Source organism: Eretmochelys imbricata, chromosome 1, assembly GCF_965152235.1.
Source record: "Eretmochelys imbricata isolate rEreImb1 chromosome 1, rEreImb1.hap1, whole genome shotgun sequence".
Taxonomy (NCBI): Eukaryota; Metazoa; Chordata; order Testudines; family Cheloniidae; genus Eretmochelys; species Eretmochelys imbricata.
The window spans coordinates 295,759,069-295,784,764 of NC_135572.1; the positions used below are offsets into that span (position 1 = coordinate 295,759,069).

General features: G+C 43.5%; 1 protein-coding gene across 1 annotated transcript in view; it reads right to left on the minus strand.

Moving 5' to 3' along the window:
* Window positions 1–25,434, minus strand: part of CAND1 (cullin associated and neddylation dissociated 1) — a 52,178-nt gene extending 26,744 nt beyond the window's left edge. Inside the window, exons 1-2 of the mRNA XM_077833298.1 lie at window positions 25,026–25,434; window positions 20,641–20,784 (exon numbers count right to left, since the gene is read on the minus strand). Coding sequence (XP_077689424.1) covers window positions 20,641–20,784; window positions 25,026–25,093 — 212 coding nt within the window. The 5' untranslated portion in view covers window positions 25,094–25,434. The remainder of the gene's footprint in view (window positions 1–20,640; window positions 20,785–25,025) is intronic.
* Window positions 25,435–25,696: the final 262 nt, after the last annotated feature.

A 25,696-nucleotide genomic window follows, 5' to 3' on the forward strand; every position in this document is an offset into this window, starting at 1 on the left:
CTGTTTTAGACACATTTGCTTTGTATCAGGAATTTTAAACCCTCCAGATCCAACAGACGTTGTATCAGTGTTGTTACTTCTTCATACTCTCAAACCCTGGAGTAAAAAATAGAGTTGTCAGCTAATGCCACAACTTGTAAAAAAATTACCATATCCACTGACATTAGTTTGTATGCTTCACCATCAGTACATAACATATTCATAGACTCACAGACAGATTCCTATACTACAAGGAACCATTGTGATCATCTAGTATGAAACTCCTGTATAAAATAGGCCACAAGACTTCTCCAAAATAATTCCTACAGCACATCTTTTAAAAAATCATCCAACCTTGATTTAGTGAACCTTGGTAAATTGTTACAATGGTTAATTACCCTCACTGTCAAAAATGTACATCTTAATTCCATTTTGAATTTGTCGAGCTTCCATAACATTGGATCATCTTATACCTTTCTCTGCTAGACTGAAGAGACCACTATCAAATATTTGCCCCATGCAGGTACTTATTAGGGATGTAAAATATTAAATGGTTAAACGGTAAGCATTAGTCTTACTGGTTCACCCACCCTGTTAACCCCCAGTCCCGGGCCACACCGGCTGGAGCAGCCCCAGCCCCAGACTGGCCAGAGCAGCCCCAGCCCCTCTCCCTTTAATCAGTTAACGGATTAAAAGATATAATTTTAATTGTTTAAACAGTTAACTTTTAAAATTATATTTACATGCCTAGTACTTATAGACTGTAATGAAGTCATCCGTTAACCTTCTCTTTATTATGCTAAATAAATTGAGCTCCTTGGGGGGTTTATCACCCTAAGGCATGTTTTCAAATGCTCCTCATAGTGAACCCTTTCCAATTTATTAACATCCTTCTTGAACTGTGGGCATCAAAACTAGACACATTACTTCAGCAGCGGTTGCACCAATCCCAAAGACAGAGGTAAAATAACCGAACTATTCCTACTCAAGATTCCCCTGATTATGCATCCAAGGATAACATTAGCCCTTTTAACTACAGCATCACACTGAGAACTCATGTTCAGCTAATTATCCACCATGACCCCCCGAAAGAGTCACAAAATCAAGTATATACAGACATAGCAGGGTAACAGTGAATTATTTGATTGTGTCATTACTCTAGACATGCTCCGAGCAAGGTATAACCACACAAAGACTCCTTCCAGTGCCTTAATGTGTGTCAACATAAAACAGATGGAAGAACAAAGGCAATGAAACTTTGCATCCAAGTTCTGTTGACTCCAAAGAAAGCCCAGTAACTGGTGGAGTGGTTGTCTGGTTACATGCCTTCTTTGTTTTATTGAATCTGTGATGGTTCTTTTACTCAGTGCTTTACCCATTTGGGTGGTGATGCAATCCCATATTCTTTAATCAGCAACATCTATTTGCACAGAATGGTTGTGATCATGAGTTTCTATATTAATGGGCCAATTAGCATTACTACTGGAAAACCTATTATAGTGGTAAAAAGTAAAGCATGCCTTCCTTAAACATTTTCCCAGCCTTCCCCACACTATTACCTCTTCTAATGTATTTTCCATAATTGATGTGGTGGTTCTCCAAAAGGCTACAATGTAAAGTAAGAAGGTGCTGCTGTTTTTAACAGCTCTATTTCCCTCATGCATTAAAATGCATCAGTTTATCAGTGAAATATTAATTTTCTACTTTTTACTTAGCATTCCAAAGTAAAAAAGACAGCTGAAGAATTAACTGGATTTTTTTTTACTTGCCTATCAAAAGGCTTCAGCACATTCCAACTATATGGCCAAGTTCTGTTCAAGTTACACAGAACTTTTAGAATTTGGCTGCAATCATTATTACTAGTGATAACCCAAGCCAGAAATCCCAGCTTGACTTTCAGATTTAGCTTGCATGGCTGACTACACCACTGGTGTGCTGAGACCACTACCTACTTAAGCTGATCAATTAGGTCTCACTGTTGCTTGTACAGAAACTCCTCACTTAAAGTCGTCCTCATTAAAGTTGTTTTGTTGTTATGTTGCTGATCAATTTGGGAACATGCTCATTTAAAGTTGTGCAATGCTCCCTTCTAATGTCCTTTGGAAGCCACCTGCTTTGTCCACTGCTTGCAGGAAGAGCAGCCCCTTGCAGCTAGCTGGTGGGTGGTTGGAAGCAGGGTGGACCAGCAGCCCCCCATCAGCTCCCCGCTCCCCTAAGTTCCCTGTGCAGCAGCTGCTCAGCAGGCTATCAATTGCCGGCAGTTCAGCTGTCCCTCCCCCCACTGCCATGTGCTGCTCCTGCCCTCTGCCTTGGAGCTGCTCCCCGAAACTCCTGTTTGCTGTGGGGGGGGAGGGGAAGAAGAGGGAGGCTAATGTCAGGGTGTCCCCCTCCCCCCGCTTACCCCATCTTCCATAGAGCAGGGGGGACACACCGAGATAGGGAGCTGCTGCCTTACGCAGCAACTGCAGCTGCAGTCCGGTTTCAGCTTGCTGATTTAATTCACAAGGCAGTGTACTTCTGACCCCACTCTTCATACTTAAAGGGGAAATGTGCATCTCTCTCTCAAACACACACAGGGTGTGTGTCTCTGTCTGCCCTCCCTCCTTTCCTGCTGCCTTGTAGTGTGTGAGAGTTAACCCCTGAGGGCTCAGCCAATTGCTAGTTCATCATTTAGCAGTAAGGCATTCCCTGGGAAATATCTCACCCTCTAACTCCTCCACCTCAATCAAGCTTCACAATCATCACCACTGTGTAGCTGTATTAAAAATGAAAAAAATGGTGAAAAAAATGTACCTGGAACCCAACCCCCTCATTTACATTATGGGGAAATTGGATTCGCTTAACATCGTTTTGCTTAAAGTTGCATTTTTCAGGAACATAACTACAACGTTAAGTGAGGAGATCTCTAGTCCTCTGATTGTAGCAATCTGTTGCCTCTCATTTTATAATTATATTGTAAACTCTTTGGAGCAGATACCACTTTTTGTTTTGTTTGTACAGTGCCCACCACAGTGAGGTCTTGGGTATACGACTAGGGCTCCTGGGCACTATGGCAATGCAAATTATAAGTATTGATAGTTAGGAAAAAACCCTATACTTCAATATAGAGAAAAATTGATTAGGTAAATCACTGACACAATCATGGAACACAATGGGAACACAATGCTGTTTTTACATAGTCACTTTTTACACTAGAATCATACAAAGCAAATCTAGCTTGTCTACACTATGCAGCTTTTAGCGACAAGGCTGTGTCGACACAGCCTTGTTGCTAAAAGTCAGCGTGTGTGAACACTCTGTCGGTATTTTGTCAGCACTTTTGCCGACAAAATACTTCCAGCCGACAAAGCCGCATTCGCACTGCCACTTGCATCAGCAAAACTTTTGTCTTTTGCAGGGGGCTTTTTTAAGTACCAGTGAAAGACAAAAGTTTTGTCAACAATGGCGCAATGTAGACATACCCTTAGTCTTGAAATAAAGGGGGAGGGGGGCAGTAATGTATTACTAGTATTAGTATTTAGTAATGTATTACTAAAGTAATGTACCACCTATTAAAAGACTCCTTGAAAAATTCTACTCATCTGCAGCAACAATGCATTAGCAAATGACAAAACTTCCTCCCCCATAAGATTTGTCAAGTCACCCCTTTCTGTCTCCCCCTTCCTGTTTTGGATTTGTGCATTTATTTTCTTCGCCTTCTTATTTCTGCTAGTGCCCCCCATCAATGCATAATGTCTCTCCCAAGTAGTTAACCTACCTTGTGGATAAAGGACCCCCATTCTTTGAAGCAGGAAAACTTTCCAGATCCCTATTACCAACTCTTTAACCTCCCATACTACTGTCAAACATACCGCATAACAATCAACCTACCTCACTCCAGGGAACAAGTGTCATTCCCCAGAATGTTCCAAACCCAAATTGGTCCCGACAGCAAGAGAGAGTTTGGTCCCCAATTACCATACACAATAACCAGGCTGTAAGTAACAGAGCTCCCCCCTCATTTTGTCAGCTTCCTGCCCCCTCGTTGTTTTTGGTACACCTCTTATCACTGCCAATTTTCAATTTTCTCCTTAAGATCAAGCCTACAATGCTGCTCTGAACAGAGTCCTTTGTCAGCCACGCCTGCAGACACATAGTATACACTTGACTCAAAACTTATTTCACGCCAATGCTGCTCTCCTCAAGCTAGTATTTGTTTTTCTCCCTCCAAATGAGTGGATGATTGTGTCTGTTTTGGCTGCCCATATATAGAGAGCTTCCCTAGTAGTTGTGCTTTGCAGCTGCCACTTCTGCAAAAATGCTATGGGTTAGTTCAAGAGCATATGGGTGTGACTCACCCAGGACTGGCAACAATAGCGAGTTGCACTCCCAGTTAATATGTATCTACACCAGAGCAACTAAAGCCAAAACTAGAGGAGGCAAAAGACAATCAAGAGGTCGTACACAATGCTATCTTTAAGGACAGTAAAGTCAAGTCAGAGAGCTTACAACTGCTCAACAGGTTTGGTTAAGGCTTTGGGTGACTATTCAGGAGGGGAGAAGAACAGTGTCTGACATATTTGCCAGGTCACGATTTTTACCCAAGTATTTCTCAAAGATTTCCACCACTTTGTTGCCATCGTTGCTCCTTGGGAAGATCACAACTACAAAGAACTGTAACTTGCTGATATCAAAATACATATAACCACTGTAAGAGAAGAACACGATAACAAAGCAATTCAATCCAAAGACACTATCTGAGACCACGTTACAAATGTTGGGATGGAAGCAAGATTTCTTTTTCACACTGAACTCAGAATAGCAGCTCTATATACCTGCTTCTCACACACATTTGTTTTAGTTGAGGTATTCAGAAAACTAATATTTTCTGAGTTGTGTAGGGGCACTGAACATTAATTTTGAGTAGCTTTATTTTATTTCAGTAACAGTCGAACTGAAAACCACCATGAAGCTTGAGTGAACTACACAGTGATCAAAGCAATTAAGATTAAGAATAAGGAAAACACAAAGACAAAGCTTAAGTTTTCAAACCTTGACCGGCTCTTTCTTAAAGCATTTCACACTCCTGATACTGCAAAGAAGTCTGATCCCCACACCATGAGTCAAAAGCTTATTAAAATACGTGTGGCACTCAGAAGTTTAACAAGCTGATATCTATGGAAAAATAAAATAGAGATTATAGTGTATAGAGCCCTGTGCAGAAACAAAATTTGTATCCGCATCCGATCCGCAAACATGGTCCACAGATATCTGCATATATAGTGTATATCCACAGATTTGCAGGGCTCCAAGCATAGTCAAGGCAGTGACTATTTCCTCTTCTATGCTTGAAAAGCTCCTACCAACTTTCTGAGGTCTACTGTAAAACAGCAATAAACATCATGCAAATGACAAATCTAAAAGGACAACAACAGTGATTAAACTATCACACTTTTGGAAAGTAAGTTCAGACACAAATTAGTTTTATCTGATTTAAAGTGTGATACTTGCTTCATTTACATATCACAGCATTTGACAATGGGAGCCCTAGAAAAATCAAGATAAAATAAAAAAAAACTTTAATACCACAAGTTGCGTAGGTGTAGAAAATGTCAACCTCATACATTTTAGTTAACAAATAATACTGAAATTACAAGATCATTATACAGAATTTAATCTGATTTGCTGAATGTTGCGACACAATTCCAGTAAGATCTAGTGAACAAACAAAACACTTCTATACTTGAGCTGTAACTCTTTGAGATTACTAGAAAGATATACTATTTGGATGGGCAGAGTCCAATTCCTTTCAGACATTGATCTAGCCACCTATGAGAGATTGACACCCTGCTTCCATGTAGACCCCCGCAAAGCTCCTGAACTTGAATGTCTTCTTTGGAGAACTGTAGTCCCACCTGGAGAAGAGTCACTGAAAGGCAGACATCTACAACACACTGTCAGAGCAAATGAAGAAGATGGCACTCCCATACCCAGTCCCAGTGCCAGTGCCAAGTGAAAGCAAAAGGCTCCAGCAGAAATACTAGAAGGAAAGAACCTCTGACAAAACTCCCACTATCTGCCTGTACTATGAGGAACTGTACCATATTTTTTTCCAAGAGATGCCACTGTTGTCTGAGATCCCTTGAGGTCGAGGATGATCTTTCACAGGTTTTATTTTTCATGGGTCCTTTGGTCACTGAGGAGTCCGATCCTTGAGCCACAGGCTCGTTGACAGACATTGCATGTGGTGTTGGGCCAGTTGGGCCGTGATTGCTGCATGACAGTTGTCTTTTCTTTCCTTTCTTTTCTGGTGTTTTTCTGCGACCAGGGCAAGGTGATCTTCCTCAAGAGTGGACGTTCCCTCTCTGGTAAGTTTTGGCTAGTTAACTATATCCTGGGCAGCTGTCTCCTAGTGTGTGCTGCTGATGCCACATCTCTTGATGTGTATCTTGAGGATGTCTTTAAAGCGTTTCTTTTGGCCTCCCCATTTCCTTTCTCCCTTGGTGAGTTGGGTATACAGCAGTTATTCTGATAAGGGTCTATCAGGCATGCGCACACAGTGCCCACTCCACCTCAGCTGGTGCTGGATAATCAGGGCCTCAGCACTGAAGATGTTGGCCTCTGTGAGGACACCGACATCAGTGCAACGATGCTCCCACTTTATGTTGAAGATCTTCCGAAGAAAGTGCTGGTGCTGGCATTTCAAGTTTTTCAGGTGTTTTCTATAGGTCACCCAAGTCTCACACCCATAGAGGAGAGTTGGGATTACCACCACTTTCGAAACTAAAAGTCTAGTATGTGTTCTTATGTTGTGATTGTTGAACACCCAGTGAGACAGTCTGCCAAAGGCAAAGCTGGCACAGCACATTCTGTGCTGAATCTCGATGTTTATGTCTGTCCTCTGTGAAAGAGGGCTGCCAAGATCGCAAAGTTTTCTACATTTTCCAGTTCTTCTTTGTCAATGTAGATCTTCCTTGCTGGGCCTGATGATTGACTGGGCACTGACTTGTAGAGAACTTTTGTTTTGCCAGTGTTCAGAGTTAGCCCTAGGCTTTTGTAAGCTTCAGAGAAGCAATTAAGGGCTGTTTGTAGATCCTCCTTTGAGGGTGCAACTACAGCACAATCATCTGCTTAACGGAGTTCGGCTATTGTTGCCGATATTACTTTAGTTCTGGCACGGAATTGAGAAAGGTTGAAGACGTTGCCGTCAATCCGATATTGGATGCCAATGCCCTGTGGTAGACGGTCTGGGGTTAATGTTTTCATAGCTGCTAAGAAAATGGAGAAAAAGGTGGGTGCCAGTACAAAACCTTGTTTTACGCCAGTTCGAATGACAAAGTGCACAGAGGTAGAGCCACTGCACAGGATGGAGGCAGTCATCTGGCCCGGAGGAGTCTTACAATGGTGATAAATTTGCTTGGGCAGCCAAACTTTGACATGATTTTCCACAGAGCCTAGCAGTTAACAGAGTCGAAGGCTTTGGTCAGATAAATAAAGGCCATATACAGTTCTTGGTGTTGTTCTTGATTTGCGCAGTCAGGCAGATCCAGGAAAAATGTCATGTTGGTGGTGTCTTGTGATGTTCTGAAGCCACACTGGGACTCTGGAAGTACTACCTCTGCAAGAGGGAGCAGGCGATTCAGTAAGATTCTAGCAAGAATCTTCCCAGCGATGGAGAGGAGGACAATGCCTCCATAGTTGCCAAAGTCGGCCCTGTCTCCCTTTTTGAAAATGGTAATGATGTTAGCATTATGTAAGTCAGCAGAGATTTCTTTGGTGCGCCAGATTTTGAGAAGCAACAAGTGAAGCTTGTTAGTGTTTCTCCCCCACTTTCAATACTTCAGCTGGTATGCCATCAGGACCTGGTGCTTTATTGTTCTTCATTTGTTTAATTGCTTTGCAGACCTCCTCAGGTGTTGGTGGGTTGGCAAGAGTTTCCCAGATTGGGTGCTGAAGGATGGAGTCGATGGTGTTGTCAGTCACAGTGAATTCTCAATTTAGAAACTTTTGGTAGTGTTCCTTCCAGCGCTCTTTGATTGATTTGTTATCTTTAAGAAGGGTACTACCATCTTCAGATATCAGAGATGTGAGGCCACATGAGCTTGGTCCATACGGGGTCTTTGTCTCACAAAAAAAGCTCCCCATATCATATCTGTCAGCCAGGGGTGAAAATAAGTTAGAGGACTTACCGGTATGCTGGAGTCCTGAGCAGGGGATGTGGCCTCAACCAGAAGAGGCAGGGCCTTAAATCCCCGGGCCCTTTAAATCTTGATTTAAATGGCCAGAGCTCCAGCTGCGGTAGTGGCGGCTGGGAGCCCGGGGCCTTTAAGTCACCCCCGAGCTACCAGCTGCAAAGGCGGCTGGGAGCCCCAGGGCTCCAGCTGCCGCTACCGCAGTGGAGCCCTTTAAATCACTGAGGAGCCCTGGGGGCTCCTGGCTGCCACCACTACTCCGGGACTCTGGCAGAGCTTTAAAGGGCCTGGGGCTCCGCTGTGGTAGCAGCTGCTGGAGCCCTGAGCCCTTTAAATCCCCGCCTGAGCCCTGCTGCCCAAACCCTGGGGTAGTGGTGGTCGAGTGCCATCGGGTATTTACAGGGCCCCGGGGCTCTAGCTGCCGTTACCGCCCCGGCCCTTTAAATGCCCGCCGGAGCCCCACCGCCGCTACCCCAGGGCTTTGGCAGCAGGGCTCCGGCGGGAATTTAAAGGGCCGGGGCAGTAGTGGTGGCTGGAGTGCCGGGGCTCTTTAAATCCCCGCCAGAGCCCCCCCACCCCTACCCTGGGGCTCGAGCAGCAGGGCTCAGGCGGGAATTTAAAAGGCTTGGGGCTCCAGCTGCTGCTACTGCCCCGGCCCTTTAAATCTCCTCCAGAGCCCTGCCGCCGCTATCCCAGGGCTTCGGCAGCAGGCTCTGGCGGGGATTTAAAGGGCCCTGAGGGGGGGGAGAGCGGCGACTGGAGCTCCAGGACCCTTTAAATCCCCACCGCAGCTACCCCAGGGCTTTAAATTGCCCTCTCGGAAAGCCGGACCTGGTACGGCGCACCAGCTCTTACTGGTACGCCGTACTAGGGCGTACCAGCTTACTTTCACCTCTGCTGTCAGTGAACATTTAGATTTCTTTTGCTTTGTCCTCCCATTATTGTTTTTAATTTATCGGATCCTCCTTTGAACTTCAGCTTTGAGCTGACGGAAAGAGCTCTGCTTCCGACTGGATAGTGGTTGCATCCCAAACTGATATGGTGGACAGTTCTCCACAAAGCACTCTAGACAATACAGAATACAACCAAGACATCACAGAAAGTTCCCTTGACCTCACATGTACCATTGAGCCCAACCAGAAAGGGTTCTTGGCTGCCCAGAAAAATTATGACAGCAGATTCAGAGATTACACAAGAACCCCATGTAGACAGCCAGATTGAAACTGCTGTGGAGGAGGGCTCTACGAGCAAACAGCCTGATGATAATGCAGAGTGGAATTCTACCAGTATTACATGCTGTATTACAATACAATGGTATAGGAGGATTTAAACTATTTTTTCCCCACGTAGTACCTGTCTGCCACCATGCTGAGTGGAGACAGAAGCATCTCTCTACCTGCCTGGATGAGGCTGACAAATGTTTTTGTTTGTTTGTTTGTTTGCTGGGGGGGGGGGGAGGAGGGAGCTGACAAGAGGAAATGTTCAAGGAACTACTGACTGCATCCTGACAGAGAGCCATGAAGACAGAAGGGTGGAGAAATGGTTTCCTGGAGCAACCACATAGACTTGAAAGGAACCTCATTGCCCTGGAAAGGGACATGATCCAGACAATGCAGAGGTGAAGAGCTGTAATGAGCTACAAAGGTCAAGCACTGCACCCCAACTTTTCACTGTACTGTATTGGTAAGCCTGGTGATTATACCATATTGGGACATCCATTTTAATCAACCTAACTGCACACCATTCCACAGATCTTAAGTTTACATGACATTCCTATAATTTGTTACCTATGGCATTTGTTAACTTTTTTTTTTATACAACTCAAATGAAAAATTTCATGGAGGAACATTCCACTTCCCATCCCCCAATAGAACCAATTCCTTATAAAACCAACACACAAACATTACGGTCATTTCCTTGGTTGTAGTACATTAATTACCCGCAGCTAACCCCTGGTCCAAATAAGAACACAATGGATTCCTGGCTGCTTGGAACATTTTTCTAAGACACACTCTCCAGCTTCCCATAAGGTACAAGAAGTCTGTCCACCTCCTGCTTCCACCCACCACTGTTCAGGCTCTCTTGCTTCCTCTCACAGATGTGAAAAATACAGCAAGCACTTATCACGAGTCACGTAATGATGATAAACCTCCAAACTTGTCACGAGGCACCATCACCTTTCCTTCAGTCTTCCAAACACACCCTCCACTGTCATTCTGCAGCTACTCAGGATACACAGTAATTCCTCGCTTAACATTGTAGTTATGTTCCTGAAAAATGTGACTTTAAACAAAACGATGTTAAGCGAATCCAATTTCCCCATAAGAATTAATGTAAATGGGGGGGAGGTTAGGTTCCAGGGAAATTTTTTTCACCAGACAAAAGACTATATTTTATACACACACACACACACACACACACAGTGTAAGTTTTAAACAATTTAATACTGTGCACAGCAATCGGTTGAGGTGGTGAAGTCAGAGGGTGGGATATTTCCCAGGGAACGCCTTACTGCTAAATGATGAACTAGCACTCGGCTAAGCCCTGAAGAGTTAACACATTGTTGTTAATGTAGCCTCACACTCTACAGGGCAGCACAAACGGAGGGAGAGGAGACAGTATGGCAGACAGAGACACACTGTGTGTGTGTGTGTGTTGTACATTGCCCCTTTAAGTTGTTTACCCTACTCTAAGTACATTGCCTTTTTAAGTAAATCAGCAAGTTGAGACAGCAGCTGCTGCCAGCAAGCTCCCTCCGTCCTGAGCCCTGTCGTCTCCCCACCATGGAGATGGGGTGAGCGGGGGGCAGGAGCAGGGGGATACCCTGACATTAGCACCCTTCTCCCGCTCCTCCCACCCCGCCCCGCACAACAAGCAGGAGGCTCCCAGGAGCAGCTCCAAGGCAGAGGGCAGGGGCAGCACATGGCAGGGGGGGAAGGGACAGCTGAACTGCCGGCAACTGATAGCCTGTTGGGCAGCTGCCGCACAAGGAACTTAGGGGAGCGGGGAGCTGACAAGAGGCTGCTGGTCCACCTTGATTCCAAGCCCCCACCAGCTAGCTTCAACAGGCTGCTCTTTCTGCAAGCAGTGGACAAAGCAGGTGGCTGCCAAACAACATTATAAGGGAGCATTGCGCAACTTTAAATGAGTATGTTCTCTAATTGATCAGCAACGTAACAACGAAACAACGTTAACCGGGATGACTAAGTGAGAAGTTACTCTAGTTAATCCACTCCTTTCCTTTGGTCAAGTGTCCAGGGAAAGGTTTCATAAGCTGGGTCTCCCAGAATCAAAGGAGGAATAACTCTTTTAATGTCCAAAGTTGTCTGGGAAGCAAAAATTCCCTTGATTATTTCCAGCAAACAGTCCTGAGTTTCTAAAGATCCTGTCATTGTGGATCTTTCCAGATCATGCACATTAATACTGGGGAACCTTCACAGTGAGCAACCGGGCCTGGCAGCACCCTGGAGAAATAGCCCTCCTTAAGGTGTTCAGCTTGATGCTGGGGAGAGGGAAGTGTGTATCTGGGGCCCATCAATAACCACTACAGAGTTCAGGAACTCTTTCTGTGAAAAACCATCAATCACCTGTGTATTGCCAAGCTTTATGATTTGGCAATGCTCTTAATAGCCCTGGAAACCATCCTGATCACACCCATAGCAGCTGATCTACCAAGTCCAAACTGGTTAGCTACTGATGAGTAGCAATTGAGGGTGGTGAGCTTCCAGATGTTGAGGGAAACTCTTATGTTGATTTTCTGCTGCTGCAGCTCCAGAGTGAGTTCCACACAGATCCCTACAAAAGCAGTCTTCCACATCCTGAAGTTCTGCAGCAACTAGTGGATGTCCCAGTTCTTCATCACTAGCCTGTCTGACCAGTCAGTGTTAGTTGGCCAACCTTAGAAGTGGTGTTCCACTGTGTAAAGCTGATCCAAATAAATGCCCTGCTCAATTTCATCTTCCTGCTTCTCCTCAACCTGTAGCCATATCACATAATTCAAAGACCTTCAAAGCTGCCAAGCCAAATATATCCACCTGCATGACTGCCAATACTGGTGCATCATCATCCTGTTTGTATTAATGACTCATGATCACAGTGATCAGCATTGCATCTTCCATGCTGCCTGATAACAGTTCAAAAATGGCACTGGCAAAATAGTTAGATGATGGCATGCCAGGAGAGGAATAATACGTGTTAGTTTGACCCCATGCCCCATATTTCCTGCAGGTTCTGGTGGGCATTTCACCATGTACTGCAAGAAAAATCCCAGTGCACAGACCAATCAGCAGAATACTGAACCATAACGGTGCAGCATTCTAAGCAGATAATCAGAACAAACGCAGAGGTTTGTGGACACAACGATTAACAAGGAAAGTACCTTAAGCCAGTAAAACAAAGCAGTGTGGATGCACTTCAAATCAATATAGTTACTTTGCTGCACTTAGAGCAAACAAACTAATCCAATATAACATCCTCATGTAGACAAGCATTTAATTATAAATAATCAAGCCTAGAATTTACAAAAGCATGAATCATCATAGCCAGATCTGTGACCAATAGAAGGGAAGATGAGCCAATCATAGGTAAGGTTGCGAGTACGTCAGAGGTCTCAGAAGTCACGGATTCCGTGAGTTCCATGACCTTTATGACACTGGGGCCCCGCACCTCCCCAGCCTCTGCCGGGGGGCCCCCCCACACCTCCCCGGCTGCCACAAGCAGTGGGAGACTTTCTGTTTCCAGTCATGCAGATGGAGGGGGACAGACCCCTGCTCCTAGCCCTGCAGGGCAGCAGGGAATCCCCCCAAAAACTCCTTGCCCCAGGGTCAGGGATCCCTCCCAGCACATTAAGCAGGGGCGGGAGGGTCCACAGCTCCCTGCTGCTGCATGCAGTGGGGCAGGGTGATAGATCCTCTTCCCTCTCCATTTTGTCAGGGATATTTTTTTGTAAAAGTCAGGGACAAGTCAAGGCTTTTGTGAACTTTTGGTCCTTGCCCGTGACCCGTCCACGACTTTTACTAAAAATATCCATGACAAAATTGTACCCTTAATCATAAGCAAAAGTGGGTGTTTTTTGCTGCTCTGACAATATGACATTCAATTATATTTAGATGACACTTAAGATTAAAAAATTGACATTTTTATTAATATGAAAGTTTCCGTTTCAACCTGTCTTGTCCAAAACATTTGGAATCTGAGACCACACAAGATATGTGAAATTTGATTTGTTATAGTGGTCTCAGTCCCAGCAAATGGAGACTGAATGGAACCTAAACTGATCTTTCTGAAGATTCCTCTTTGTCATGCACAGACAGTTCAGTGCTGTTTTGTGGATACACTGGGCTCCCCAACAAGTTAAGAGCCCATCATAATTGTCATTTAATCATGAAAAATTTCAGATCAACCTTACTGGATAGTTTAGGCCTGCCACCATCACTTCAAGGAATTTAAAGTCTGAAGGAGGATGCTGGACAAAGAGCCAGGCCAGTAGATAGTTACTGGTCAACACAATCCAAGCTTTACGTATACAAAGCTGGACATGCTGGTGATGAAAACATGCCAATACATTAGACCCAGACTCAATATCATGGGGCTTAGAATGCAAAGATATCTAATTGCAACAAAATTGGCAGGCTCAAGGTAATTACTTATTTCACTGAGGATCTGAAAGGAACACTTTGTCAACTTAATGAGCTTACCCACAATGTGGATTAATTGCAGAGATGGGAAAAGAGCTCTTGGCTCAATTTATCACTCAGCTGTGGGATTCCAAGATGACAGCACCCTTCTCACTGTCAGGTATCCTCTCATCTACGCCAACCAATTGTTAAGGCACTGACGGACAGAGCCATAGCCAGACTCGCCACCACCTTTATGAGAAGTACAGAATGCCTAGGCAGACTGAAAAGAAGAGGCCTAAGCTACAGTGCCAACAAAATAACAAACAAGAATTTATCATAACATTTTGCAAGTCAGCAGCACATAAAACACTTCTTGGTTGACAACATGAATGTTGTAAATGAAGGATCGCCATACAAAAAGACACCAAAGATGTTCCAAGTGCTGCTGTGCTCCAAAAAGCGACTGTGCATCCATAATCAGATTTTTTTAGGGGTGCATTGTCAAAGTTCTACCTGTTGATTTCATTAACTGAAATTTCATTTACTGAATTTACACTCACGTCCGCTCCGCAGAGCCAATACAACTCAGGTAGGCTGTATTTTATTCCAACACTGTATCAACAGAATTGTTAATTAATGTTCTATCAATTAAACCTGTACAACTTAACATAATAGGGTTGCACAGGTATAAAGGAAGGCACAAAGTGCCCTGCAGAACCTTTTAACTGGTACTGTTGTGTGCAACAAGTAAAGATCCCAGGCTGACATTCAGATCCCAGGCTGAATCTGCAGTGCTGGCATTTTCCTGCCAACTGAGCGCATCTCATACAAAAGTAATTTAGAAACAAACATGAAAAACAACAGAAATAATGGGGATTACAAAGCACAGAAAACATGCACTTGGAGCCTGCTTTGTGAGGGAAGACATCAGACACTATTCTGAGCTTTAAAGGATGCTCCTGTATTTCCTTAATGGTCTTCCTCTGAGCAGATCCTTGGGGATAGGGAGGGAGAGGAGTACTAGCCTTGCTGGGGGTATTATGAAAAAAACCCAGCAAAACTGAGACAATATCAGTACAGCCCTGTGCAGATATAAATTGGTATCTGTGGAACCGCAGGGCTCTCCTGGGAACCGCAGGGGCGAAAGGAGTATAACATGGGGCTGCCGCTCCCAGGAGCCAGCACCCCGCGCCAGCAGCTCCTCCAGCACAGCTATACCTCCCCCAGCCCTGTCCTCCAGTGTGGCTGTACAGATCCCAGACAGGAGATGCAGTCATGAAGAAAGCTGCATGGAAGGGACAAGGTTGAGGCTGGGTGCAGTACAGCCGCATAGGAGGAGCTATTGGCATAGGGTGCTGGCTCCTGAGGGAGGCGGCCCCACGTTCTACTCCTTTTGCCACTGCAGTTCCTGGGACAACCGTGCAGTTCCGCATATACCGATTTATATCAGCATCTGCAGATATAAATTTGTATCTGCGCAGGGCCCTAAATATCAGTCTTACATGTGACTACATATCAGAGTCTTGCTGCCATTCTTGTCCCTTTTCTAGAGGAGCCAGAACAGCCTCATTCTGAAAATAACTGGGTTTGGGTGGAGGAGAGACAAAGGGTTCTTTTCGCCCTGGCCTGTAGGGTTCAAACCTGAAAAACAGATCATCCATCAACACTTTGTCCAAAGAGTTACCATATTAAAGGACTTAACCTTTGGGAGGTGACCATCAAGTTATTCTTAAAAACATTTCATAAGATACCCTTAGGGATGCCCAAGTTTATGTCTACTCTGCAATTAAACACCCATGGCTGGCCTGTGCCAGCTGACTTGGGTTTGCAGGTCTCAGGCTCAGGGGCTGTTTAATTGCAGTAGATGTTTGGGCTTGGGCAGCAGCCGGAGCTCTGTGATCCTCCCACCTCACAGGGTCATAGAGTCTGAGCTCCAGCCTGAGCCGAACTGTCAACACCACAGTTAAACAGCTTCTTAGCCCAAGCACCGCAAGCCCGAGTCAGCTGGCTTGGGCCAGCCTCAGGTTTAAACTATAGTGTAGACATACCCCAAGACGACATTTTTCCCTTGTAGGGGAGCACTATTAAAACAGGTGCAGATGAAAGGTCACTCAAACAACCGTAGGGCCTGTGGGGCTATAAGTAAAAGAGAGGCAGCAGAAAGGAATTTGAATTACACCACAGATGATACAGAAAACACAGGTAAATGCAGAAATGAGGCAACCTGAAAGAAGGAATGTTCCCCAAAAGCCAGTTTTTGTAACCACATTTTACCCAGAATTGGGTTGTACAGACAACTATCTTGGAAGGAGCCCCCAGAACACTTGTAAACTCTCTTTAGAGTTTGACATTTATTCAACCAGCCACAGAATATTAGCATCCACCTGAGCAGTATAAGAACCTTAATAACGTATACTTTGAGGTGGAAAAAAAGCTCCTTGAAATATTTAAAGGAGTTTTGTTTCTTAATCAAAAGAATTCATTTCCTATTCAAAATGTTCTGAATAGAATGGTCAACAGGGGGAAAACTTGGAACCCTGCACATATGAGTCACTTTTACGTTTAACCAGAAATAGTCCTCCTCTTTAAGCTCCAGAGGTATGTTTTAGATTCTATGTGTAATAGAAGAGATACTAACTTCAGAAGTCTCAAGAGATTCTCCCCTCTTCAGGGTTATCAGTGACATCATCATTTATATCTATTGTGTCCACATAAGGATATTGGTCTATCTGGAAAGGAAAGCTCCTTTAGGCACTACTGTAATGCAAATAATGACGACAGACAATATGGTCACACATCCTTCCATATGGTGACCAGACAGCAAGTGTGAAAAATCAGGACAGACGGTGGGGGGTAATAGGAGCCTATATAAGAAAAAGACCCAAAAATTGGGACTGTCCCTATAAAATCAGGACATCTGGTTACCCTATCCTTCCACGAGCAGTACAACAAGCCAGTGGCAGATTAGCCAATCGGGGGGCCCTGGAAAAATGGGCACCCCCTACACCCCAACCCACTCCACCCACACAGTGCTCCAGCCGGGGAGTGGGGTCAGGGGCTTGCCCTGTTCTGGCCAGCACTGTGGTCAGGGAGTAGGGTTGGGGCACGGGGGCTTGCCTGGGCCGGGCACAGAGGATGAGTCCCCATGCCCTGACAGGAGCACTGGGGGCAGGGGGATGACTGCAGGAGCAAGGGGTAGGGAGAGGCCCCACTTGCTCTGGCCCAGGGGCCCCACAAAACCCTAATCTGCTCTTGCACCAAGCAGCTTTGGAAAAATGGCAACAATCACATCTGAAAGAGGTCCTTTCAGAAAAGCATGCCACTCCCTCCTAGAACCACTGCACCTATTACAGAGCCAACAGTGACTGCTTAGCATAAAATGTCCTTTGGCTGTTAGCCAATGGATTACTCTTCCATAAGGTACAGCAATGAAATCCAGGAGCCTATTTACCCCAACAGTGAGAAACCATAACCCGAAGGACCAATTTTGGTGGGGAGATTCCAGCAAACAAGATACCACTGTAGTGCTGCACGTTTTTAGAGCTCTGGGGGCAGAAGAAGAATAAAAGAAGAAACTTCACTATGACGTACATAAAACTATCTAACCTAGGAAGAAAGGAAAGGACTGAGCAGACAAGTAACCAACACAAAAAGTTAAAAAAGTTAAGTTGAGCCTACCCTCCAAAGGAAGAGGGCCTCAATCTGCTGAGAGACAAAAAACCACTGAGCAGGACATGTCAGAGAGCCCCCTTTAAAGGAAAGTGATATCATAGGAGTTTATAACTTCTTTCCTGCCTCATGCAGGAATTAATATAATGTTAATTAAGCAGAATTAATATAATGTTCTGCAATTGCTTGATAACCTTTTCTTTAATGTTTCTCTTCCCCTTTATGATAAATTCAATATTGTTCTGTAAGACTGATTGTTCTACAAAAGGTTACAATCCATTTCACAGAGTTAATTAAATAAAGTAAAATACAGGTACAAGCATTATGCCAATTGAACAGGCTGAAGCTCTTAAAAAGGGTAGGTTGGTGACTATGCCCAAACTGTGAACGACTGCCAATATTCCAAGAGATATTATGCAGGTAGTGTCTCACTTACACCAGCAATAATGTGGAATATTTGGTCAGTGCAATGATTTAGTTAAATTCCCTAACCTGCAAAATCATTTGTATTAACACTGAGCTCCAAAGACATTTGTAAAATTGCTTTATCTGAAACACAAACTGCTGCTAACACTCTGCTTGATCCTGTGGAAGTCAAAGTTGGCTACTTTTCAGAAGTAGAAGCAGTGTTAGTCTGTATTCACAAAAAGAAAAGGAGTACTTGTGGCACCTTAGAGACTAAGTTGGCTACATCATTCTTGTTTCCATTTCACCTCTGAAGATGTCTGAAGAGTAAATTCAATAAGACCTTCTAACATAAACCAGTTACCATAATATTACAATGTTATTTGCATATGTGAAACAATGACTATAAGGTAAGACACGAGCAGAAATTTTCTTCCATTCACTGTCTGCAAGTGTTGCTACAGTAAAAATGCAAGAAACAAGCAGTATCTTAATGACTTTATATTTCATTGTTCTGTTTACTTCCTTAAGAATGAGAATGAGAATGTAAAAGGTCAGCCTGCTAAACATTAGATTTGCAGGTTATGGAAGCAGGTTCCTCCAGAATCCTTGTGTTTAATATGTCCAGGATTTGAAAGAGTAGAAAAAGTGGAGATTTCATTTGAGCCTTTTAGTTACAGTGTGTCACCTTTGGTTTACATGTACTTGCATCTCTGTTGTTCCCTTTCAATTTATGCTCGGGTCTTTCCCTGCGCAAGGTTTATGCTTGCATCCTTCTATTTAACCATCACCACTTGTTTTTAAGCATTTAAGTACACATTCACCCATTCCCAAAGCAGTTTAGAAATAGACACTTTTGCCATGAACATTAATTTTTCAACACCATTGTGTCTAAGCACTTTTCTTCCCTTTTCTAACAAAACAAACAACAAATAATTGGCTAGAAAAATGGGATCAAGATCAGTTTTACATGGTTGCTACCAGTGCTGGTGTACCAGAGTTAATGGAAAATGTAAGAAGATGCCTGGAAAAAGCTACTTCCATCATGCCATACACAATTTAACCCATTATAGCTTCACATCCTTCACCTTTCCTAAAAGGTTGCCTTCTATTGCACCAACAATGCTCATTAACACAAATTAAAGCTGCAATTTTCAAATGTGTGAGACTAAAGTCAAATTCCTAATTCCAGACCCCAGGTTTGAAAATTACAACCAAAGTGTTGAAATGTACACAATATGCAGCTGTTTTTTCATTTTTGTTTCCACAATAGCACATTTCCAGGCCTCAACTGAACTCCCATAAACAAACTATTTGTGTTTCAAATTCTGAAGCTATTTTCTTTGTGCTATTGTCAAATCTGGTCATAAATACAATGTGCAGACTCTATTGGAAGGGGGTACAGCTTCAGTTACCACAGGTAAATTAATATTTCAAAAGTTTAAAATTCAGCCAAAAAAATGGCACTCTCTTCGTTCCCCTGAAGAAAGCAGTAATACTATATAACATGCTAACCTAGCATTGCCGCTTCTGTCGGCTACAGTGAAAAGAATATTGATAATTGTATTACTATAATAAAATCATATGTCTGAGACAAAGTTCATGTTCCCTCCTCTGTTGCCTACAGTTCATTTTCCACTGTTTTGGCCAGCCTAATTTTAAATATCACAACTGAAGAAAATTCCATCACTGCTAGAATATTTAAGAGAAAGTAAATGTATGCATTAAATTTTATACCTTGTTCAAACTAAGGCTGACAAAGCCTAAAGAGGATCAAGCTCAAACAAACTAGACAAACACCCAGGTCACAGGGCGAACTGGCTGTTTAAGGGAGTCCTGGGTTCAGCCTCACCTGTAATAAGTTTACCTCTCAGTAAAGGAGTCACATGATACAAGCATGTGACTAGGAACCAAGCCAGTTGGAAGGTATAAAGACAACCTGGGCTCAGTCAGAGAAAAGACTTAAAGGAGCAGGAAGATTGTGTGAGTTACTCCACAGACTAACTCCTTAGAAGGCCTAGGAAGTATAAGCCTGAAGGAAACAGGAGCCAACTAAAAAGAGCTGGGTAGAAAAATGTAAGTTGTTTTGAAATCTATGTTAATAAACCAGACTCCAAAAGGGGGAGGGAGAATTAATGAGAAAACACCCACAATGTGAAGACTCCTTAATTGGGGAAAAAAGGGAGACTGAGGCAATGGAGGTACCTAAAACCAGACCAGTTGAGCTCCTGCTACTACTCCCCTACTCTTCCATGCATTTATCCAAGCCTAAGCCTGAAATATTTTAAGTTTTGAATCTATTAACTGTGTTTTTTGATACCCAAACCTAGTCATTTGTTAGCATTCAGGTTTCTATTCTGAACTTTTCACAATACCATACTTCACCTCCCCAAATCCCAACTGCAATTTGAACCTTCCCACAGATCAAACAACATCCCTGTGGCAAATGCTGCATTTTTTAACATGGAAAGGTAATAGGAGGTCTAAGCTTCTTTTAATGATATTTAGCAACTGAAAATTAGGAGAGCCATCACCATTGAACCAGCTAGCTCTCCACAGACCACCAGCAAGTGCTATGGAAACTATTTGTGATCTCTGGATTGTAATTTGGATCACTGACATAAACCAAAAAGCTGTGTAAGACTAGGATTAAGGCACATCACTTATAAGGGTCTCTTGAAGAGATGTTAAATTTAAGAAGAATATTGCTATGCAACTTAATTTGAACAATGAAATTAGAAGTCAGTTATATTGTTCAAAGATTAGACAATTGTTTATACTGCAAAAAGAACACATACCATTTGACAGCCAAGTTTTGCACCTCACCATTCTTATCTTCCAGTAACTTCAGAATCATCTTCACTACTTTCCTTTCACTGTCATCATCCAACTTGATGGAATCCTTCTGTAGCTCAGTCATCAAGTCATTTGTAGCCATAAACCTATCCAAAAGAATATCCAAACCATTATAGCTAAACAGATATGGACTATTCACAATGTGCTACAACCCAAGCTCATCAGTTTCAGTCACGCATGATCAAATTTGTGCAGTTGTCACTGTATGCATCCGATGAAGTGAGCTGTAGCTCACGAAAGCTTATGCTCAAATAAATTTGTTAGTCTCTAAGGTGCCACAAGTACTCCTTTTCTTTTTGCGAATACAGACTAACACGGCTGCTACTCTGAAAAGTGATCAAATTTAGTATTAACATTTAATGTTACCACTATTCTGGGGTAAAAAGCACCAGTTTTAACTAATTATAGTTTTAGAATATAACAAATTGATACAAGAAAAGATTCTTACAACATTTCTAACAGCAATAATCTTTCATTTATCTTGTAATTTCTCCTCAAGAACAAAAGCAATCACAAACTTAATTTACTTCCACTGTTTACACTATGTTAAAGTAAAGGTCTGAATAACTATCCAAAATGGAATTCACAGGAAGCGTGAAGACAGAAATGTATCAAAGTTTAAAACAATACTTTCATTTGCTGCAAACAGATTTTGTAAAAGCAAACTTTTATAAACATAAAACCAACAGAAGTGTAGCTACAAGTCTTTATTTTAGAAAGTATCCTTGAGTTTCTTCAAGCTGCATGTGGCAAGTTGCTGAATATGTCACTGGGATCCTGCAGAATCAGGGAAAGACCTGTTGGGAACCAACTTTAACATGAAGAAGGCCAAGGCTGGAACTTAGTGAAGGAAATGGAAAAGTAGGGACATGCTGACCAGGGGTATGTCTATGCAGTTATGGCACTGTAATACCACAGGGTAGATGCTTCCTAAATCAACAGGCGGGATTTTTCCATCCATGTAGTTAATCCAACTCTCTGAAAGACAGCAGCTAGGTCATTCTTCTGTTGACTCAGCTGCATCTCAACCAAAGGTTAGGTCAGTCTAATTGTGCCACTCCAGACACAAGATTTTTCAGAGAACTAACCTAGCTGTGTTTCAGAGTAGCAGCCATGTTGGTCTGTATTCACAAAAAGAAAAGGAGTACTTGTGGCACCTTAGAGACTAACCAATTTATCTGAGCATAAGCTTTTGTGAGCTACAGCTCACTTCATCGGATGTAGCTCACAAAAGCTTATGCTGAAATAAATTGGTTAGTCTCTAAGGTGCCACAAGTACTCCTTTTCTTTTAACCTAGCTAAATCACTCAATCTAATTTTCCAGCATAGACCAGGCTTAAGACAGTCAAGTGAACTGTACACAAGTTCTCATGCCCTTTCTACATCTTTCCCCTAAGCCCTCTTAACACCTATTTGGGTTCGCTTTTCTTATTAGCAGTTCCCATTTATTTCAGCTCCAGGTTCTATAGACTCCCTCAGCACCTGTCCCCAGCAGCTTCCCAATGCCCAACTCATCTTGCACTTCAGCAGTGCAACAGCAGCCTTGACTCCCAACTGCAAAAAAGATCACCTTCACCATAGCTGTCATCCCACACTTCCTGGGGAACAGAATCTGCCTGCTACAGCATGGGCTGCATCCAGGAGCTCCAAATTCTAAAAAGAGCATTTTGAGATCAAAACATGACAAATGACAGTATCAAAAAGGAGCTGAAGAAGAGCTCTGTGTAAGCTTGAAAGTTTGTCTCTCTCACCAACAGAAAGTGGTCCAAAAAGAGATATTACCTCAACCACCTTGTCTCTCTAGTATCAAAATATGTAAAGTTTAGGACAAAATCTTGATTGGACAGTTAAAGCAAATGGCTACAAAATACTACTAATGTAACAAGTAAATCAATTTAATGTGGTTAATTCTGTCCTTCCTTGGTAATAGAAAGTGTGCATCTCCACCATCCCTCTTTAAGGTATGGTTTAAGCATTACTAAAAAAATCTACAGCACTGGGGGACTTAAAAAGCAGATTCTTAATGTACGATTCCATTCAATATGCAAATACATATTCCGAATATTTTACTGGATTCACAATACATAAAACTGAATTAAGAAAAATTGTTAGTACTTAAGTCAATTCGCAAACCTGAATTGTTAACCATATCTTTTATGGTTTGGGAATTCAAACATGCTAAACAGTCCAAAATTATTTTTCAATATAGACAAATGAATAAAATGTAAAAACACTTAGAACAAATATACTTCTACTGTTTGTACTCAAACTGTCAAAGAAACTTTAAACACATTTGGCTGGAAAAATGCACTTTCTAGGCTAATACTGTATGTCAGTTTTCACACAGGCCATTTTTTTGTGAAAACTTTAAACCCATCAAAATCAGTAAGTATAGTGGTAAGCTATATCGTTAGAAGCTACCCACTCTCCTCACCAATGCAAAATATAAAACATTTAATCGCATGAAAAGAATTAATTTGGAAAAGCTCTAACTTAAACAGTTCTTAACATGAAGAAACAAGATTTAACAGAAAACATTTGAAACACCATTTTCCATGTTAGATTGTACTGTTACAATATTAGTCTTCTAAATCATTTAGAAAGGAAAAAATATTAAACATAGCATCACTCCTTTGATTTGTAGAGCTATAGCTTTATTTTTAAAATAACATTCTAGGCCAGTTATCTAATCAGGCAAAAGACTCACTTGAAGAATCTGAACACTAAGTATCAATAGTTAAATCTAATAAAGCTTGTCTCTAAATGCTATGACTGCTTTATCGAGTGCACAAAGTTTTCTATATACTGTAAATTGAAAACCAGAGCTCACCTACCATCTTTATTATACAAAGATCTTTGAAATAATTTAATTAAATGATCTTTGAAATAGTTTTATTTGGATGTATGTATTCTCTCTCAGAGATTGCAAGCTAAACAATGTAGCACTGTGGTAATCCATGAGAACCAGGAATCAGATTTACCAGAAAATTCCTATTAACAAAAATAAGTGATTAATCTATTGTCCATGTTGAGTTAAATGCAAATGTACCATATACACAAGATGTAAATTAGATTTAACTTTGATTTTCTAAGCTATTTAATACAAGCAAAGGAATAATTTTTTTAATTATCAGGAGGTGGCACCTTAAAGACTAACAGATTTATTTGGGCAAAAGCTTTCATGGGTAAAAAGCCGACTTCTTCAGATGTCTGAAGTGGGTTTTTTACCCATGAAAGCTTATGCCCAAATTTTTTTAATGATTTTTAACCTGATGTATTCAGTAGTTGACACATTTAGTCTTCCACTGCTGGTTAAAGAAATGTTTATTTTAAAAAAATTAATGCATGGAGACAAAACCTCAACTTTGTTTTCTACAATATATTTATAATGAAACAAATCAAATATTTTATGTCTTTATGTCGTACTGAAAATCGTAATTTCACTGTCAAATATTCAAAGTTTATATGCACCACTTCTTTAATCTATAGTGATGTACAACTATGATTACTAGCAAACAGCTATTATTTGAGTGCACCTGCACAATTCTAGTTCTGTTGTGACAAATCCTAAACTGTAAGTCACTTTCTCCTCCATCAGCTATAATCTTCAATTAGGCTTCCTTTACAAAAACTTTAAGCATGGACTTTCGTGGTCGGCCTTGGAGCAAGGAACCCTCTGCCCACCGAACAGGTGCAACAAGGCTAGTAGGCACCAACGCTTTTCTATCCACTTCAACCCTACCCTCGTGGGACAGCCTCCCGATGGACCTAATGGACTGAAATCACAGGCAGGTCACCAACTACTGAGGTCAGCCCTTTGTGGCTCCCCAGGTCCCAACCCCAGCAGGACTTCTGAGCGCGGCGCACTCAGCTCTCGTCTCCCCACTTCACAGACACCGAGAAGAAGCCAAGCAACTGAGACTAAACTTTCACTGGGCGCCAGAAAACTCGGGGCAATCCTGGGGGGCGGGGAGGCTGGGATTTCTCCCTGAGCCCAGACCCCGGCTCACCGCCCCCTACAATGCTTCCAGACAGGGGAGCGGGGGAATGGCGCACTCCTTCCGCACATCCCTCCTGGCCAGCCCCCGCCGCGGCCCTGACAGCCGGGCCTCTGCCACGAGCCACAGGCCCCGGAGTCATCGGCCTCCTGCCGCGGGGGCACAACAGCCAGGCCCGGGTTGAGACACGAGGAGGGGCAACAACAGCAGCAGCCTCGCGGGTCGCAGGCGGAGAGCGGGCTCAGCAGACAGGGGCGAGAGAAGGGGCCTGCGCGGGGAGCTCCGGGCGGGCGGGCGGGGAGCAAGGAGGGGACGGGCCCGGCGCTCACCTGAAGTCTTTGTCGCTGGATGTCATTTTCTCCAGCAGGTTGGAGATGTGGTAAGAGGCGCTCGCCATGTTGATGGTCCCGGTGGGGGGCGTCTTCTGGGCCTCGCCGGCTCCACCTCGCCCGCTGCGGGGGACGGCGCTGGCTGGGTGCGGCGGCTGTGTCCCCGGGGGCGGCGCGGAGCGAGAAGGGAGGGGGATCAGTGAGGCCGCCGCCGGGGGGGCAGGCTCATCGCCACTTGGTGACACGGGGGGGGAAGGGAGCGGCCTCGCTCAGGCGGGAGGAGGGGAAAGGAACAGAACCCGAGACGGCCACAGCTCGCGCTTGGGGCGAGGTCAAAGTTCAAGTAGGCTCTCGCGAGCCGCCCGAGCGACGCGATTTTGTAGCCGCTGATTGGCTCCGGCAGGCTCGCGCTGTTGTTCGGGCGATGTCACAGCGTACGTGGCGCAGAGCGTGCGCGGGACGTTGAGGCAGCGGTTACAGAGGGGAAGAGGCGGAGGGAAGAAGCGTAGGCTTGGAAGACTACGAATCCCTGCATGCAATGCGCCGAAGCGCGCGAAGTGATCTATAACAAAGCACGCTGGGGCGTGTAGTTTTTCTAGAACATGAGGCGCATTGCATGCTGCGGTATAGAAGTTGCATTGTGAGACGCTGGCGGAGCATTGCATGCTGGG